This window comes from Pseudorca crassidens, chromosome 10 (genome assembly GCF_039906515.1).
Source record: "Pseudorca crassidens isolate mPseCra1 chromosome 10, mPseCra1.hap1, whole genome shotgun sequence".
NCBI classification, from domain to species: Eukaryota; Metazoa; Chordata; class Mammalia; order Artiodactyla; family Delphinidae; genus Pseudorca; species Pseudorca crassidens.
The window spans coordinates 61,676,129-61,690,382 of NC_090305.1; the positions used below are offsets into that span (position 1 = coordinate 61,676,129).

At 39.0% G+C, this 14,254-nt stretch overlaps 1 protein-coding gene across 4 annotated transcripts in view; it reads left to right on the forward strand.

Annotated features, from left to right (window-relative positions):
* ULK4 (unc-51 like kinase 4) overlaps positions 1-14,254 on the forward strand; it is a 518,420-nt gene that overhangs the window by 149,513 nt on the left and 354,653 nt on the right. For all 4 annotated transcript variants that reach the window (XM_067753978.1, XM_067753980.1, XM_067753979.1 and 1 more), the window contains 5 exons: positions 157-290; positions 1,692-1,813; positions 1,962-2,018; positions 13,002-13,053; positions 13,156-13,250. In XM_067753978.1, the coding sequence (XP_067610079.1) occupies positions 157-290; positions 1,692-1,813; positions 1,962-2,018; positions 13,002-13,053; positions 13,156-13,250 (460 nt within the window). The remainder of the gene's footprint in view (positions 1-156; positions 291-1,691; positions 1,814-1,961; positions 2,019-13,001; positions 13,054-13,155; positions 13,251-14,254) is intronic.

A 14,254-nucleotide genomic window follows, 5' to 3' on the forward strand; every position in this document is an offset into this window, starting at 1 on the left:
CAAAAATAGACTGTGCTTGACAAGTTGCTCCAAATCTAAATGTCAACAAGATGGGGACTGTGCCCCCTGGAAACACTTGCCTTGGTGGCATGTTCGGGCAGGTGCTATCAACTGTTTTATCATGAGAGGTAATCTTTTGCATTTTGCTGTGTGTAGACTGCTGATGTACATCGAGAGAGACAGCAGAAAGACCACTCCAGGCAAGGAACAGCAAAGCGGCAATGAGTACCTGTCCAAATGCCTGGACCTGCTCACCTGTCACATCGTGCAGGAACTGCCACGAATCCTGGGTAAATTGGAGCCTCGTCCTCAGGCCCCTTGCTGCTTACCTTTCTGCGACTTGGCATTTAGGCATCCGTTCTTTTTTTGTTCTTGCCGGTTTTTTTTTTTTTCAGGCGAGTGCAATGACGCTTTGTCTTGAATGTGTAGTTTCAAAATTTGAATGTGCCTTATCTGTTTTCATAATTATTTTGTATCAGTGACATGAATGAGGCAATGAGCAGGCTAACGGTTACATTGAGTGTCATCTAGCAGTTTTGGAAAATAGAAGGAAAGCGTTTTAATTGGTTAAAATTGGACTTAGGCTATCATTTTAGGTAACTTTTCTCAAGATTTCTCTCTGCATAATTCTGAAGAAAAGCTTTTTCCTTCAGGTTATAGCCACAAATTTATTTTTTGTTAAAAAAATTTTAAATGCATAGGCATTAACATTTAATATTAGAGAATTTTGATATTAAAGTTCAACGTTTGAAATTTTCTTTGGTCTGAATAAAAGATGAAAGTAATAATGATTTGCAAAGGGTGTTTATTACAGCTAACAAAATTGGTTATTCCACTGTTATTTACAGACATGAAAATAATCTAAGGAATGCGTACGCGTACGTTTAGTTTAAATCTCATTCCATGCTTTTCCAGCAGATGTAGCTATAAACCAGAAATGTTTAAAATGTTAAATTTGACCCAACCCATTACGGTAAAAGATATTTAGATGCAGAAATTCAGAATATTAAGTCAAAGTAATGAAAATATCTTCATGGCAGATTTGACAGTAACTTTTTGCTCCTTACTAATACTGTGGGAGATTTTTGCCTGTTAATGACTGAAAATAGAGCATTTCAAAATTTATTTGGATTGTAACCTTTTTAAAATCTGCAAACCAGAGGCCATGAGCTGGTCAATTGATAGTTGAGTTTCTTATTACCTGACTCATCCTATCTTAGGAGATGAGGGATTCAGGTATCCAACAAACAAGTTTTATTTATTATTGGACTTGCCATCCAATGAGAAGTATTAGGAATTGATATCTTATAACTACCATCCTGTTCTATTATTAAAAAATTCTGATCTATAATCTGTTCACTTGTAATTTTTTAATAACTTTTTTCTGTTTACAAAAGTAATGAGTGCCCCTGGTTGAAATTTGGCAAGTGCAAAAAAAAAAAGAAAAAAATCATTTCTATTTTAAATTTCTAGGTGAGAGATCAATTTTATATCCATCCTGACCCCAGAGGCCACAACTTTCTGTTGTAATGTCAAGAGTTGTGAATAAAACAATGCAGCTCCTACCCACTTCTTTTATTTGGAGATTAATTGCCTCACTCAGCAATCCCATTAGTGTTCAACCCACAACCAGTGGTCCCTACGTATCTGTGGTCTCTAACCTCACGTGTGCTCTGGGGTGTGCTTCGCAGGTGACATTCTGAACGCCTTGGCTAACGTTTCCGGTCGTAAACACCCATCCACAGTTCAAGCGAAGCAGCTGAAGATGTGTCTCCCCCTCATGCCTATAGTGCTTCACCTCGTAACGTCTCAGGTATCATCCTGTTTGGAAAAAATGTATATAAATGTGACTCCCTTCTTTGTAAACTGGAGCTGAGAAACATCAACTCAGACAAAACATTTTCATTTTTCTTTTGTACATGGCTTTCGGGATTTAATCTGTGGAAACTTTCGTCACACAGGTATTTCGACCTCAAGTTGTAACGGAAGAGTTCCTTTTCAGTTACGGAACTATTCTTGTGAGTAATGCTGAATTCTTCACGTTCCTAATAAAAATGTGGCTGTCTACTGTTTGTGGGATTTGGTGTCAGAATGAGGTAATTTTAAAGTCTTAGTGGTATTTACTTGTCTCTAGGGAAGTGACCTTTTTGTATTTTTATCTGTTGACTGTAAGAAAATTTGACATTTGGAGGAAAAATACATTCTCTCCTGATAATGCACTTTGTTCAGAGACAGACCAAAGTAGCGTAAATAAGTCCATAGAAAACATTTTCATAGATTTTGATATTAAACATCATGAAAAAATTTAAAATAATAAATTAAAAATTTTAATATATTTATATTTAAAGTGTGCACTTTGATACACTTTGGTATGTGCACCCCTACGTTTATAGCACCACTGTTTACAACAACCAGGACGTAGAAATAACCTAAATGTCCGTGGACAGAAGAATGGATAAAGAAGATGTGATACATATATACAATGGAGTGTTACTCAGCCATAAAAAAGAATGAAATAATGCCATTTGCAGCAACAGGGATGGACCTAGAGAGATTATCATATTAAGCAAAGTCAGTCAGACAGACAAATATCATATGATATTGCATATATGTGGAATCTAAAAAAAATGATACAAATGAACTTATTTACAAAACAGAAACAGAATCACAGACATAGAAAACAAATTTATAGTTACCAAAGGGGAAGGGAGGGATAAATCAGGAGTTTGGGATTAACATATACACAGTAATATTTAGAAAATAGTTAACCAGAAAGGGCCTACTGTATAGCACAGGGAACTGTATTCAGTATCTTATAATAACCTATAATGGAAAAGAATCTGAAAGAGAACAGATTTATACATATATAAAAAATGGAATTCTGGGAATATAGCATCGTCATTTACTTTGGCTAGCGTTGTTGAGTTTTGTGCAGTATCTCTTTTTGTGATGGTATTTCTCTAACTTGAGCTCAATTTTTTTTTTTTTTTGAGCTCAATTTAATCTTGCCTTTAATTTTGAAGAGATGAGTAACAATGAAAAACAAATCATCATATTATCTTTCACTTTGATTTTTGCTCACAAAAAATAGCCTCTTTGTTCAAGTTGTGGCTCGTGAATTATGTTATCTTTTTCCCTTGCCTGGAATAGTTACAGTATGTACTATTGATAAAATGGGGAGCTGTACAAAGGGTCACACAGCATCTTCGGTCTTACTTTGATATTAATAATAAACAGTGAACGGAGATTTTCAAAATGCCATGTCATATAGGTATCTAGTTAAAATGAAGTAAACATCTCAATTTTATTGCTTGTTTGGAATAAAAAAAAAATGATTGCCACCCACAAGAGAGAATATAGTTTTCTAGAAGAGTCATCATACGGTGAAGTATGATGTTTTGAAGTATGAATGTTGAGAAGAGAGGTCACTGATTTTTGTAAGCAGTGTGTTTAGTCAGCACAGTATAGGTCCTTTTGTACTCATTTTCAAAGTGTTACCATCCTTGAGTCCTGAATTCTACAAAGCACATAATTTTCCTTGTACATTCATGAATTTGAAAATTATTAGAATTTTGTCTGCCACCTCCTTTAATTTGCTTTTTAATCGTTTTAAAGGACAATGTGGGCATCATTTTTAACAGAACTATAATTCTATATTTGTAACTCCACTGCACTAACATATTGATGCCTGAAAAGAGTAATTTTGCCCTTGTAGCCCACCTTGGAATATTTTGGCACAGTGATCGTTTGGGACAGATATAATTGTGTTCATTCTCTTATTTTTTCTCATGTGTAGTACTTTTCTGGGCCTACATTAACTGAGTACAGTTTAGGTTTTCAAGGAACTACCAATATAAAAGTCCTCCAATATAAAAGTCTTTGTGGACTTTAGGGAGACCTCATCTGCTCCATGTAACTCATCGGCTTCCACTGAGAAAGGGCCTCCTCATCTTCTTCTCCCAGGGGTGGGTGTACCCTTTGAAGGTTGGGGGTGTTCTGTAGGGCTCTATGTGGGTTTTCTTAACAAAAGCACTTTCAGGGCATAGAAAATAACTTGCCTAGTTCAAAGGTAATTGTGATAACTGAAAATTCTTTAGCAGTCTTTCCCCTGATAATGTCGCTCAAGTACTGGGAGTTCATACACATAATGAAAAAGGTCTTTTGGCTCTCTTTGGACCATTTTCCTGGTTTGAGTCATGGCCAGTCCCGGAAATCTTTTGTTGTTTTTCTTAACTCATCTGTTATTTGGCCTTAGCTGTGTGTTCATCTTTCCTTACTCGGTGTTGATGGCACTGATGAGACACTAGTCCAGGGAGAATAGTATTGGCTAAAATCAAGGACCTGGATTTAGTTACCCACCCAGCTCTAGTGTACGTTATGATGAACCGTTGAGAGTTAGATGTTGCTTCTGTGAGTTGATTCACAGTCTACTCAGAAGATGCCACAAATACTGTTGAAGTCACAGTGCCCCTCTGGTGCTGGAGGCATAGACAACTCCCCGGCAGCCTACAGCCCCTTAGAAGTTCATGGTGTTCGTTTGCACAGTAAAGCCTCTTGAGTTTTCTGCTTTAAAAGAATTACTTTACATTTTGCATAGGCAAGGCTTTCCTGAAGTTGTTGGAGAGGTTTTGGGTTTGTTTTTTCTGGGGGGGTGGTGGTGGGAAGGTTGCACAATTATAAATGTTTGTAGGCCAGTGTGCAGAATGGCTTTGTGGAACTGGCCAGAGCACAGTGCTTCTCCCGTCCTGGTGGCCTGAGGGACCAGGCCATTCATGTGTATACACTTAGCATGGTGTTGTGAAAGCCCTGCTGTTCTACCTGGAGGTAAATGATTAGTTTTAGTGTTTCTCAAAATGTGTCTGGTTGAGTAGCTACTGTATTATGGCAGGCCTGTTGTCCTTTTATATTTAAAAAATACACCTTACTTTGAGGTATCCAAGCTTGGTCCACCTTTAGTAGCTGTATACTTGACTTCTGCTGAAGGAGCTCTCCAGGAACTGCTGGCCTGCCTCAGGTGGTATGATCTCCCCTCATTAGAAGGCTCCTGACGGCACAGGCCGGAGGGGGCATTGGAATTGTGTTTCCCATTGGCTTCCGTTTTCCTACTGGCACCAGGCATGGTTTGCCTGTTAACCTATAGACATCTTTTATCTTTTTGGTAGAAAAATTCAGGGTACTTCTTAGATGGAGGCATGAGTAGAGGAATTAACTTTTTGTAAACACTTCTTCTTCCCCAAGTAAAATGAAGTTTTGGTCTCCTTATGTTTTAAAGAGGCAAGTGTTTGGAAGCAATTTAACAGGGCACTTTTAAACCATTATTAAGCTTTCAAAGGGTCCAGGCCAAAGAGAACTACATAGCTGATAATTTCTATTTTCACTTCTTATTGGCAGAAGCAATGTGCCATTGTATCTGCCTCCCTCTCCAGTTTAAAAAAAAAAAAAAAAAAGTACCTAGGGATACTTTTAGCAGGGAAGCATCTAGGGAAGTGCTATGAGGAAGTTCTGTGGTTAATTTCACTGTAGTTCTTTCGAGCCTCCGTTGAATTGGGCTGAGAAACAGGAAGTAATGACAGGAAGGAAATCTGTTTGAGAACTCATGATGTGTATTATCCTTATGTTCACTGTGTTTCTTGTGTCCTTCTGAAAGTGCTCTTGATTAATGAGCTGAGGAAGAGGACTTTGTTCTTAAGTTCTGGCCTCATCAGTTTATAAAAGTACAGTGGTTGTGTGGTGGTTATAGTTTTCTACAAAAAGACATCAAAATTCAGATTTTCAAATGAAAGAAATGATAAAATTATTGTGATTTTTCACATAAGAATATAATTACAATCTCTGTCATTGATAAATCTTCACTCATCCTGGGCATTGGGATGATTATTAAAAGACATACTTCTGCCCTCTGCAGATTTTTATTTATTTTATTTTATTGTTTTGGCTGCACTGTGCAGGTTGCGGGATCTTAGTTCACTGACCAGGGATTGAACCCGTGCCCCCTGCAGTGGAAGCTCTGAGTCCTAACCACTGGACTGCCAGGGAATTCCCTGCAGATTTTTATTTTAAGTGAATGTTGTTTTGTTGATAGATTGTGACTTCACTTGTAGCAGATAAAGCAGAGAGAGTGTACTTCTGTATTTTTTTAAAAATATACTATATAATTATTTTTTTAAACATCTTTATTGGAGTATAATTGCTTTACAATGGTGTGTTCGTTTCTGCTGACTATATACTTACTCATTGCCACACGAATGTTCTTGTTGTAAGGTTTTTTCCTTTTCTCTTTTCTTTTCTTTCTTTCTTTCTTTTTTTTTTTAATACAGACCCCGAATTGATATACCCACCTTGCTTTGAGAGCTTATTCTCAGCTTCTCTGAAGTACTGGATAGTAATGCAGGGCACTGGTCTGCCCTGGAGACACAGCTTTCCCTTTTTCTCTCTAGATAGGGCCATTTTTTTGCCCCACAGTAAGTGCCCATCCTATTTGTTCCCCTGCTAAACTCCCAGCTTTGAAGCTCACGCCCTTAGAAGATGCCCCATGTACTGTGGTCATCTCCAGATTTTTCTGGGTCATTGCTTCTCGCTCAGAGTCTTTTAGCACTGGGCTCACTGTCATTCTTAGAGAATCGGGTATCCCTAGGGAGGATCCTTCCAACATCTCAGCCTCTCAGCTCCTCAACCACCTCTCTCCCCATGAGCTTGTCTTTCCCTCCCTCAGTTCCCTCCACCCATGGCCTTATATTCAGCGTCACTGCTCTCTGGCTCCCACACCTAATTTTCAGCTCTCTAGCCCTGCTCCCCATCTCCAACAGCCTTTTAATTCCTCTGAGACTTAAATTGGCCTTTTACCACTTTGCACTCACCATCCTGCCCTCCCTGGGCCCAGTGACTTTTCTCTTTACTCCCCTTAGAGTCCCTGGTTCAACCCCTATCCCTGCCACACACACCCGTAATCCCTCTCCTGTCTCTTCCTCCGTTGTCCTCCTCTGGCAAACCCAAGTCCTCGTTCAGTTTAATTCTCTACCTACCCCACCCCTGCTTTGAGTGACTAAGTATGGCTAGAGGAAAACACGACGAAAATAGCTGGTCTCACTTTAAATTCATGACTGCTCATCTCAAACAAGCCCTCTCTGCAGACTGGGACATCTAGTTCCTTTTCCTAATTTATACACCTTCACGCTCACCTAGATGACTCTTCATACGTTCCCTCCTCTCCTTGAATCTGCAATGCCTCCTGCCCTGTCCTCACTCTCACCTGATTAATTCCTATTACACTGAGAATGAAAAAGAAGGAATAGATCCAAAGAGATTTAAATTGGTAAATCAATGAAACATTCAGTAGGGATTTTTTTTTTTAAATTAAACTGGGGAAGTATAAGGAAGAAAATAAATTGAAAGAATCCTATAGTTTCACCATCTAGAAAACCCTTGTCGCTGTTAAAACAGAAAAAAAATGAATGCATGTGCATAGCTAGAAAATTCCAACAGTGCAGAAAAGCAGAAAATGAATAGTGAAAGCGTACCTCCTGGGCCAGTAGTCCTCCCCAAAGGGAGCCTCTGCGAGTGGTTCCTGTGATTTCTTCCTCGAAAATTTTTGTTCACATCTATGTTTGTATATTATCTATATATTCTTTAAAAAATTATATAGAAAGATCATACTATAAATACTGTTCTCCCTTTTCTTTCTTTACTTAAGTAAGCTATTGACATTTAAGTAGATTTATTGAAGTCAAAAGACATCTTTTTATGAACTCTTTTCAACATCAAATCCATATTTATTCAGCCAAAGTTATGTGCCCATGTTGAAATTTTATGAAATTATTTCAGCCAAATTATTACGAAAAGCTTACAGTGCCTCTTTTTATTATTTATTATGTTATTTCGTTGTTAGTCTTTTTTGTTTTAGTTATAGACTGAAAAAGAGAATTCAAGCATTTATAAGATATATGCTTATTAAAGAAAATGTAGAAAATTATAGTGATATTGGAAGAAAAATATCACCTATAACTATCAGTCGTTAACAACCATTGTTAACATATTGTTGTTTACTTAGTGTTTTCATGTATATGCATTTGTGTGTAGAAATCTACGTATGTATATATAAGATATGTATATGACTTATACCAATACATGTGGTTGAAACTATGTTGAGTATATATAGATTTGTATTCTTTTTTCCATTTAACATTGTATCATAACTATTTTCCCGTATCTTAAATTTTTTTTCACATTTTTTTTTTTTTTTTTTGCGGTACGTGGGCCTCTCACTGTTGTGGCCTCTCCCGTTGCGGAGCACAGGCTCCGGACGCACAGGCTCAGCGGCCATGGCTCACGGGCCCAGCTGCTCTGCGGCATGTGGGATCTTCCCGGACCGGGGCATGAACCCGTGTCCCCTGCATTGGCAGGCGGACTCTCAACCACCGCGCCACCAGGGAAGCCCTTTTTTCACATTTTAATGGCTACATACTGTCCCATCTGTATGAAGTGTATACAGTTTGATATCATTTCAGTTAAGTTTAAAAATACTGAAACAAAAATAGTATTTAGAGACATATGTATATGTGGTAAAACTATTAAGAAATGCTGAGGAAATGATAAATTCATGGCAGTGGTTATCTCTGGAGGAATGACAGGCAGGTGGGATGTGGGAAGCTCATGCAAAGAATTGGGAATATCTTAGTTCTTAACTCGAATGGTAGGTTTAAGAGTCTTTATTCTTTATAACATAAAATCTATCTATATATCTTCTTTTGTGTATGTTATATATAGTCTTGTTTTTTGAATTTTTGAATTTTATTTTTTTATACAGCAGTTTCTTGTTAGTCATCCATTTTATACACATCAGTGTATACATATCAATCCTAATCTCCCAATTCATCACCCCACCCCCCCACCCCCCACTGCTTTCCCCCCTTGGTGTCCATACGTTTGTTCTCTACATCTGTGTCTCAATTTCTGCCCTGCAAACCGGTTCATCTGTACTATTTTTCTAGGTTCCACATACGTGCGTTAATATATGATGTTTGTTTTTCTCTTTCTGACTTACTTCACTCTGTATGATAGTCTCTAGATCCATCGACGTCTCAACAAATAACCCAATTTCGTTCCTTTTTGTGGCTGAGTAATATTCCATTGTATATATGTACCACATCTTCTTTATCCATTCGTCTGTCGATGGGCATTTAGGTTGCTTCCATGACCTGGCTATTGTAAATAGTGCTGCAGTGAACATTGGGGTGCGTGTGTCTTTTTGAATTATGGTTTTCTCTGGGTATATGCCCAGTAGTGGGATTGCTGGATCACATGGTAATTCTATTTTTAGTTTTTTAAGGAACCTCCATGCTGTTCTCCATAGTGGCTGTATCAATTTACATTCCAACCAGCAGTACAAGAGGGTTCTCTTTTCTCCACACCCTCTCCAGCATTTGTTGTTTGTAGATTTTCTGATGATGCCCATTCTCACTGGTGTGAGGTGATACCTCATTGTAGTGTTGATTTGCATTTCTCTAATCATTAGTGATGTTGAGCAGCTTTTCATGTGCTTCTTGGCCTTCTGTATGTCTTCTTTGGAGAAATGTCTATTTAGGTCTTCTGCACATTTTTGGATTGGGTTGTTTGTTTCTTTAATATTGAGCTGCATGAGCTGTTTATATATTTTGGAGATTACTCTCGATTTTGTCTTTTATAGCTGTTATCAGTTGCCTTATGTATTGAGGTGCTCCTATGTTGGGTGCATATATATTTATAATTGTTATATCTTCTTCTTGGATTGATCCCTTGATCATTATGTAGTGTCCTTCCTTGTCTCTTGTAACATTCTTTATTTTAAAGTCTATTTTATCTGATATGAGCATTGCTACTCCAGCTTTCTTTTGATTTCCATTTGCATGGAATACCTTTTTCCATCCCCTCACTCTCAGTCTGTATGTGTCCCTAGGTCTGAAGAAGGTTTCTTTTAGCCAGCATATACATGGGTCTTGATTTTTTTATCCATTCAGTGAGTCTGTGTCTTTTGGTTGGAACATTTAATCCATTGACGTTTAAGGTAATTATTGATATGTATGTTCCTATGACCATTTTCTTAATTGTTTGGGGTTTGTTTTTGTTTTGTGGTACGCGGGCCTCTCACTGTTGTGGCCTCTCCCGTTGCGGAGCACAGGTTCTGGACGCGCAGGCTCAGCGGCCATGGCTCACGGGCCTAGCTGCTTCACGGCATGTGGAATCTTCCCGGACCAGGTCACGAACCCGTGTCCCCTGCATCGGCAGGCGGACTCTCAACCACTAAGCCACCAGAGAAGCCCTGGGGTTTGTTTTCGTAGGTCCTTTTCTTCTCTTGTGTTTCCCACTTAGAGAAGTTCCTTTAGCACTTGTTGTAGAGCTGGTTTGGTGTTTCTTAATTCTCTTAGCTTTTGCTTGTCTGTAAAGCTTTTGATTTCTCCATCAAATCTGAATAAGATCCTTGCTGGGTGGAGTTATCTTGGTTGTAGTTTCTTCCCTTTCATCACTTTAAGTATATCATGCCACTCCCTTCTGGCTTGTAGAGTTTCTGCTGAGAAATCAGCTGTTAACCTTATGGGAGTTCCCTTGTATGTTATTTGTCATTTTTCCCTTGCTGCTTTCAATAATTTTTCTTTGTCTTTAATTTTTGCCAGTTTGATTACTATGTGTCTTGGCGTGTTTCTCCTTGGGTTTATCCTGTATGGGACTTTGTGCACTCCCTGGACCTGGGTGGCTATTTCCTTTCCCATGTTAGGGAAGTTTTCGACTATAATCTCTTCAAGTATTTCCTCGGGTCCTTTCTCTCTCTCTTCTCCTTCTGGGACCCCTATGATGCGAATGTTGTTGCGTTTAATGTTGTCCCAGAGGTCTCTTAGGCTGTCTTCATTTCTTTTCATTCTTTTTTCTTTATTCTGTTCCACAGCAGTGAATTCCACCATTCTGTCTTCCAGGTCACTTATCCATTCTTCTGCCTCAGTTATTCTGCTACTGATTCCTTCTAGTGTAGTTTTCATTTCAGGTATTGTATTGTTCATCTCTGTTTGTTTGTTCTTTAATTCTTCTAGGTCTTTGTTAAACATTTCTTGCATCTTGTCGATTTTTGCGTCCATTCTTTTTCCGAGGTCCTGGATCATCTTCACTATCTTTATTCTGAATTCTTTTTCTGGAAGGTTGCCTATCTCCACTTCATTTAGTTGTTTTTCTGGAGTTTTATCTCGTTCCTTCATCTGGTACATAGCCCTCTGCCTTTTCATCCTGTCTGTCTTTCTGTGAATGTGGTTTTCGTTCCACAGGCTGCAGGATTGTAGTTCTTCTTGTTTCTGCTGTCTGCCCTCTGGTGGATGAGGCTATCTCTAGCTCATTTTTTAAAGGAAACAAACTGATATATTTCCTGATTGTGTGTTTCATAATAAACTGGTAGGAACACTTTAGTGATTGTGATGAATTATTGGAGAGTCAGCATGAACCAGCTTGAGAGTTGAAAACTCCTGGGGGCTCAGTCTAAGGTAGGGGACACTTTGTGGGTTTTACCTCCAGAAGCTCTACCTAGTTCTCACATTAAAGATTGGGAAAAAATCTCATGTTCTTGACAGTCCAGTGATTAAGACTCTGCGCTTCCAATACAGGCGCTGCAGGTTCGATCCCTGGTCTGGGAACTAAGATCCCACATGCTACTAGTGTTGGAGGGTCTCCTGCAGAAGTAGGGGGGTGGCTGTGGTTTACCATGGGGACAAAGACACTCTATAGTCTTTTATATGTACCAAAAATTTTAAGAAAATCATTGGATTATAATGAGATCTATTGATATTTTCCGCTCCAGGCTAATTGCTGACATAATTAGTTTTTATTCCAAGGCTATCTTATATTTTATTTGCTATTTGTTATCATATCTAAAATATGATATATGTATTATTTTGTGAGCTGGGGCAGGCACTCAGCTGCAGTGTCTCCGTGCATCACCAGCACAGGTGCTCCGCCTGTTATTAGCCGGGGCAGTGATGGTTTCATTCACATCATGTTCACAGAGCACCCCTTCTGTTCGGAGCACTCACTTGGGGTCTGGGAGGTTCACCCCAGGTTGTTCACAGCTGAGCTGCTCAGGCCTGCCTCTGAAACATTGTTGGGGGTCGTCCCACAGGGAGGCATGGGCATGGTGTGTGGGGCACAGTTAAGGGAGTTGGGGTTGGGGTACAAAGTATGTAGGAGGGTCTCAGAACAGTGGTGAATTTTGAAGACAGGCCTTTAACTGCTGCATCTTGATGCAGTACTGATGCTCAGGGTAGCTAAAGCTTGACCTCCCTTTGAGATGACTGTTGCTCCTGATTCAGTGCCATCCTCACTAATGTCCCAATGTACTGCGTGAGTAAGTGTGGCACGTTGGAAATGGTTTAGGTGTCAACTGGATTATCCTCACTTTACCAGGTTGACCTTTCTGTGCTTATATTGCTATTGATTTTATTTTAACATTTCATCTCACTGGTAGTGATTTGTATATTTAAAAATGATTATAGTTTATAGTGTATATATACTATTCATATGATCATGTTTCAAAGCTATGATTATAGTGTTCATAATATGTATATAGTACTTAATGCCTTCCATGAGTTATTTCATTAAGAATGATAGAGAGAGTTTTGGGCAAAATGTTACTGTTTTTTAAGGACTGTCTTATAAATATTATTTATTTGCAGTTACCATTCATGTGTAGTTTAGAATTATCCAAGTTTTAAAAAAAATTTCTAATGACTTTTGTGCATTAACTCCATCAAGAGACTTTCTAAAAATATTATCTTTCCGCTTCTGGGTAAAGAAATTAATGCCTACTTATCGCATGAAATTTAGAAACTGTAGAAAAATATAATGCGAAGATAAAAATCACTTGATCCCTACTGCCTGGAGTTCATCATGGTGAACATCTATAGGATCATATATTCAGTTTTTTCTGTGCATGATTCTTATATCAGAGCTATTTTAAAATCTCTATTTATTAACGTTTTTATTTTTTACAGAGTCATATTAAATCAGTAGACTCAGGAGAAACTAACATAGATGGAGCTGTAGGTGAGTAGACCATGGGACATTTTACATCTGTACTTGAGGTATTCTGATATTATGATTTTGGACATATAAATAAACATCTATAATAATTAACTGTATTTCTAGGACTGATGGCATCAGAAGAATTTATCAAGATCACCCTGTCGACTTTTGAAGCAGTGATACAGTATCCTGTTTTATTGAAAGACTATTGCTCTACGGTCAGTTCTGGCAACTTTGGAGAAAGATACTTCTTTGTTTACTTGGTAATTCCGTATATAAAGAGACTAGTTGACATGTGCTTGGTTCGTATATGTTCCTCACGTGAAATAACCATTGAGAAAAGTTGCCCCTTGACAGGATGAACATAAGAAATCCCTTCCTTCCTTGTTGACTTGTTTCTGGTGGTTCTTTGCTCATTATTCCCTTTCCCTTCTGGTCCACACCTTACCCCCAGTGTGCTCCTTCTTACTCCTTGCCTGATTATTGGTTGTAACCAACAGCGAAGACTCTTAGCACAGAGTTTCTCAACCTTGGACTGTGGGCATTTGGCGATGGGCAGTTCCTTGCTTTGGGGCATGTCCTGGGCATTGTAGATGTTTAGCAACATCCCTGGCCTATACATAGTACATGAGGGTAGCACCCAGTCCAGCCCCCCTCGGCTGCAACAACCGAAAGGGTCTCTACACATTGCCAGATGTCTTCTGGGCAGCGAAATTGCCCCCATTTGAGAACCTATGCCTTAGGGTGATCCTTAGGTGAGCTGAGCGATGACTTTAGAGGAGGGAGGAAAGTTTTGTGACTACGTTCTCATCAGCAGAAAGCCCTCAAGAAAAGGAGCCAGGTAAGACGAGGACCACAGCAATCATTTTCGTATTCTCTCTCCTGGTTCTAGGGGTTGACTTAGGTCAGCAAGGCAGTTCTCAGTCAGGGTCTTTCAGGAGGTTCCAGTCAGTGGTGCCTGGGGCTGGAATCATCTGAAGGTCACTCCCTCACATGTCTGCCTCCAGCGGGGACTCTGCAGGCATCTCTCTCCATCTCTGTGGGTGTCTCCAGCAGGGAGACTTCAGGGTGGCCCGACTTCTTACATGGCAGCTTAGGACTTTAATGATACATTCTCAAGAGAGAGGGGATAATTATTTTTTGAGGGTAGGAAATGTCTACCAGCCCTTTATGGTTGTTTTCTTTTCAATATATTTTATTATAAAATATAAAGTACAGAAAA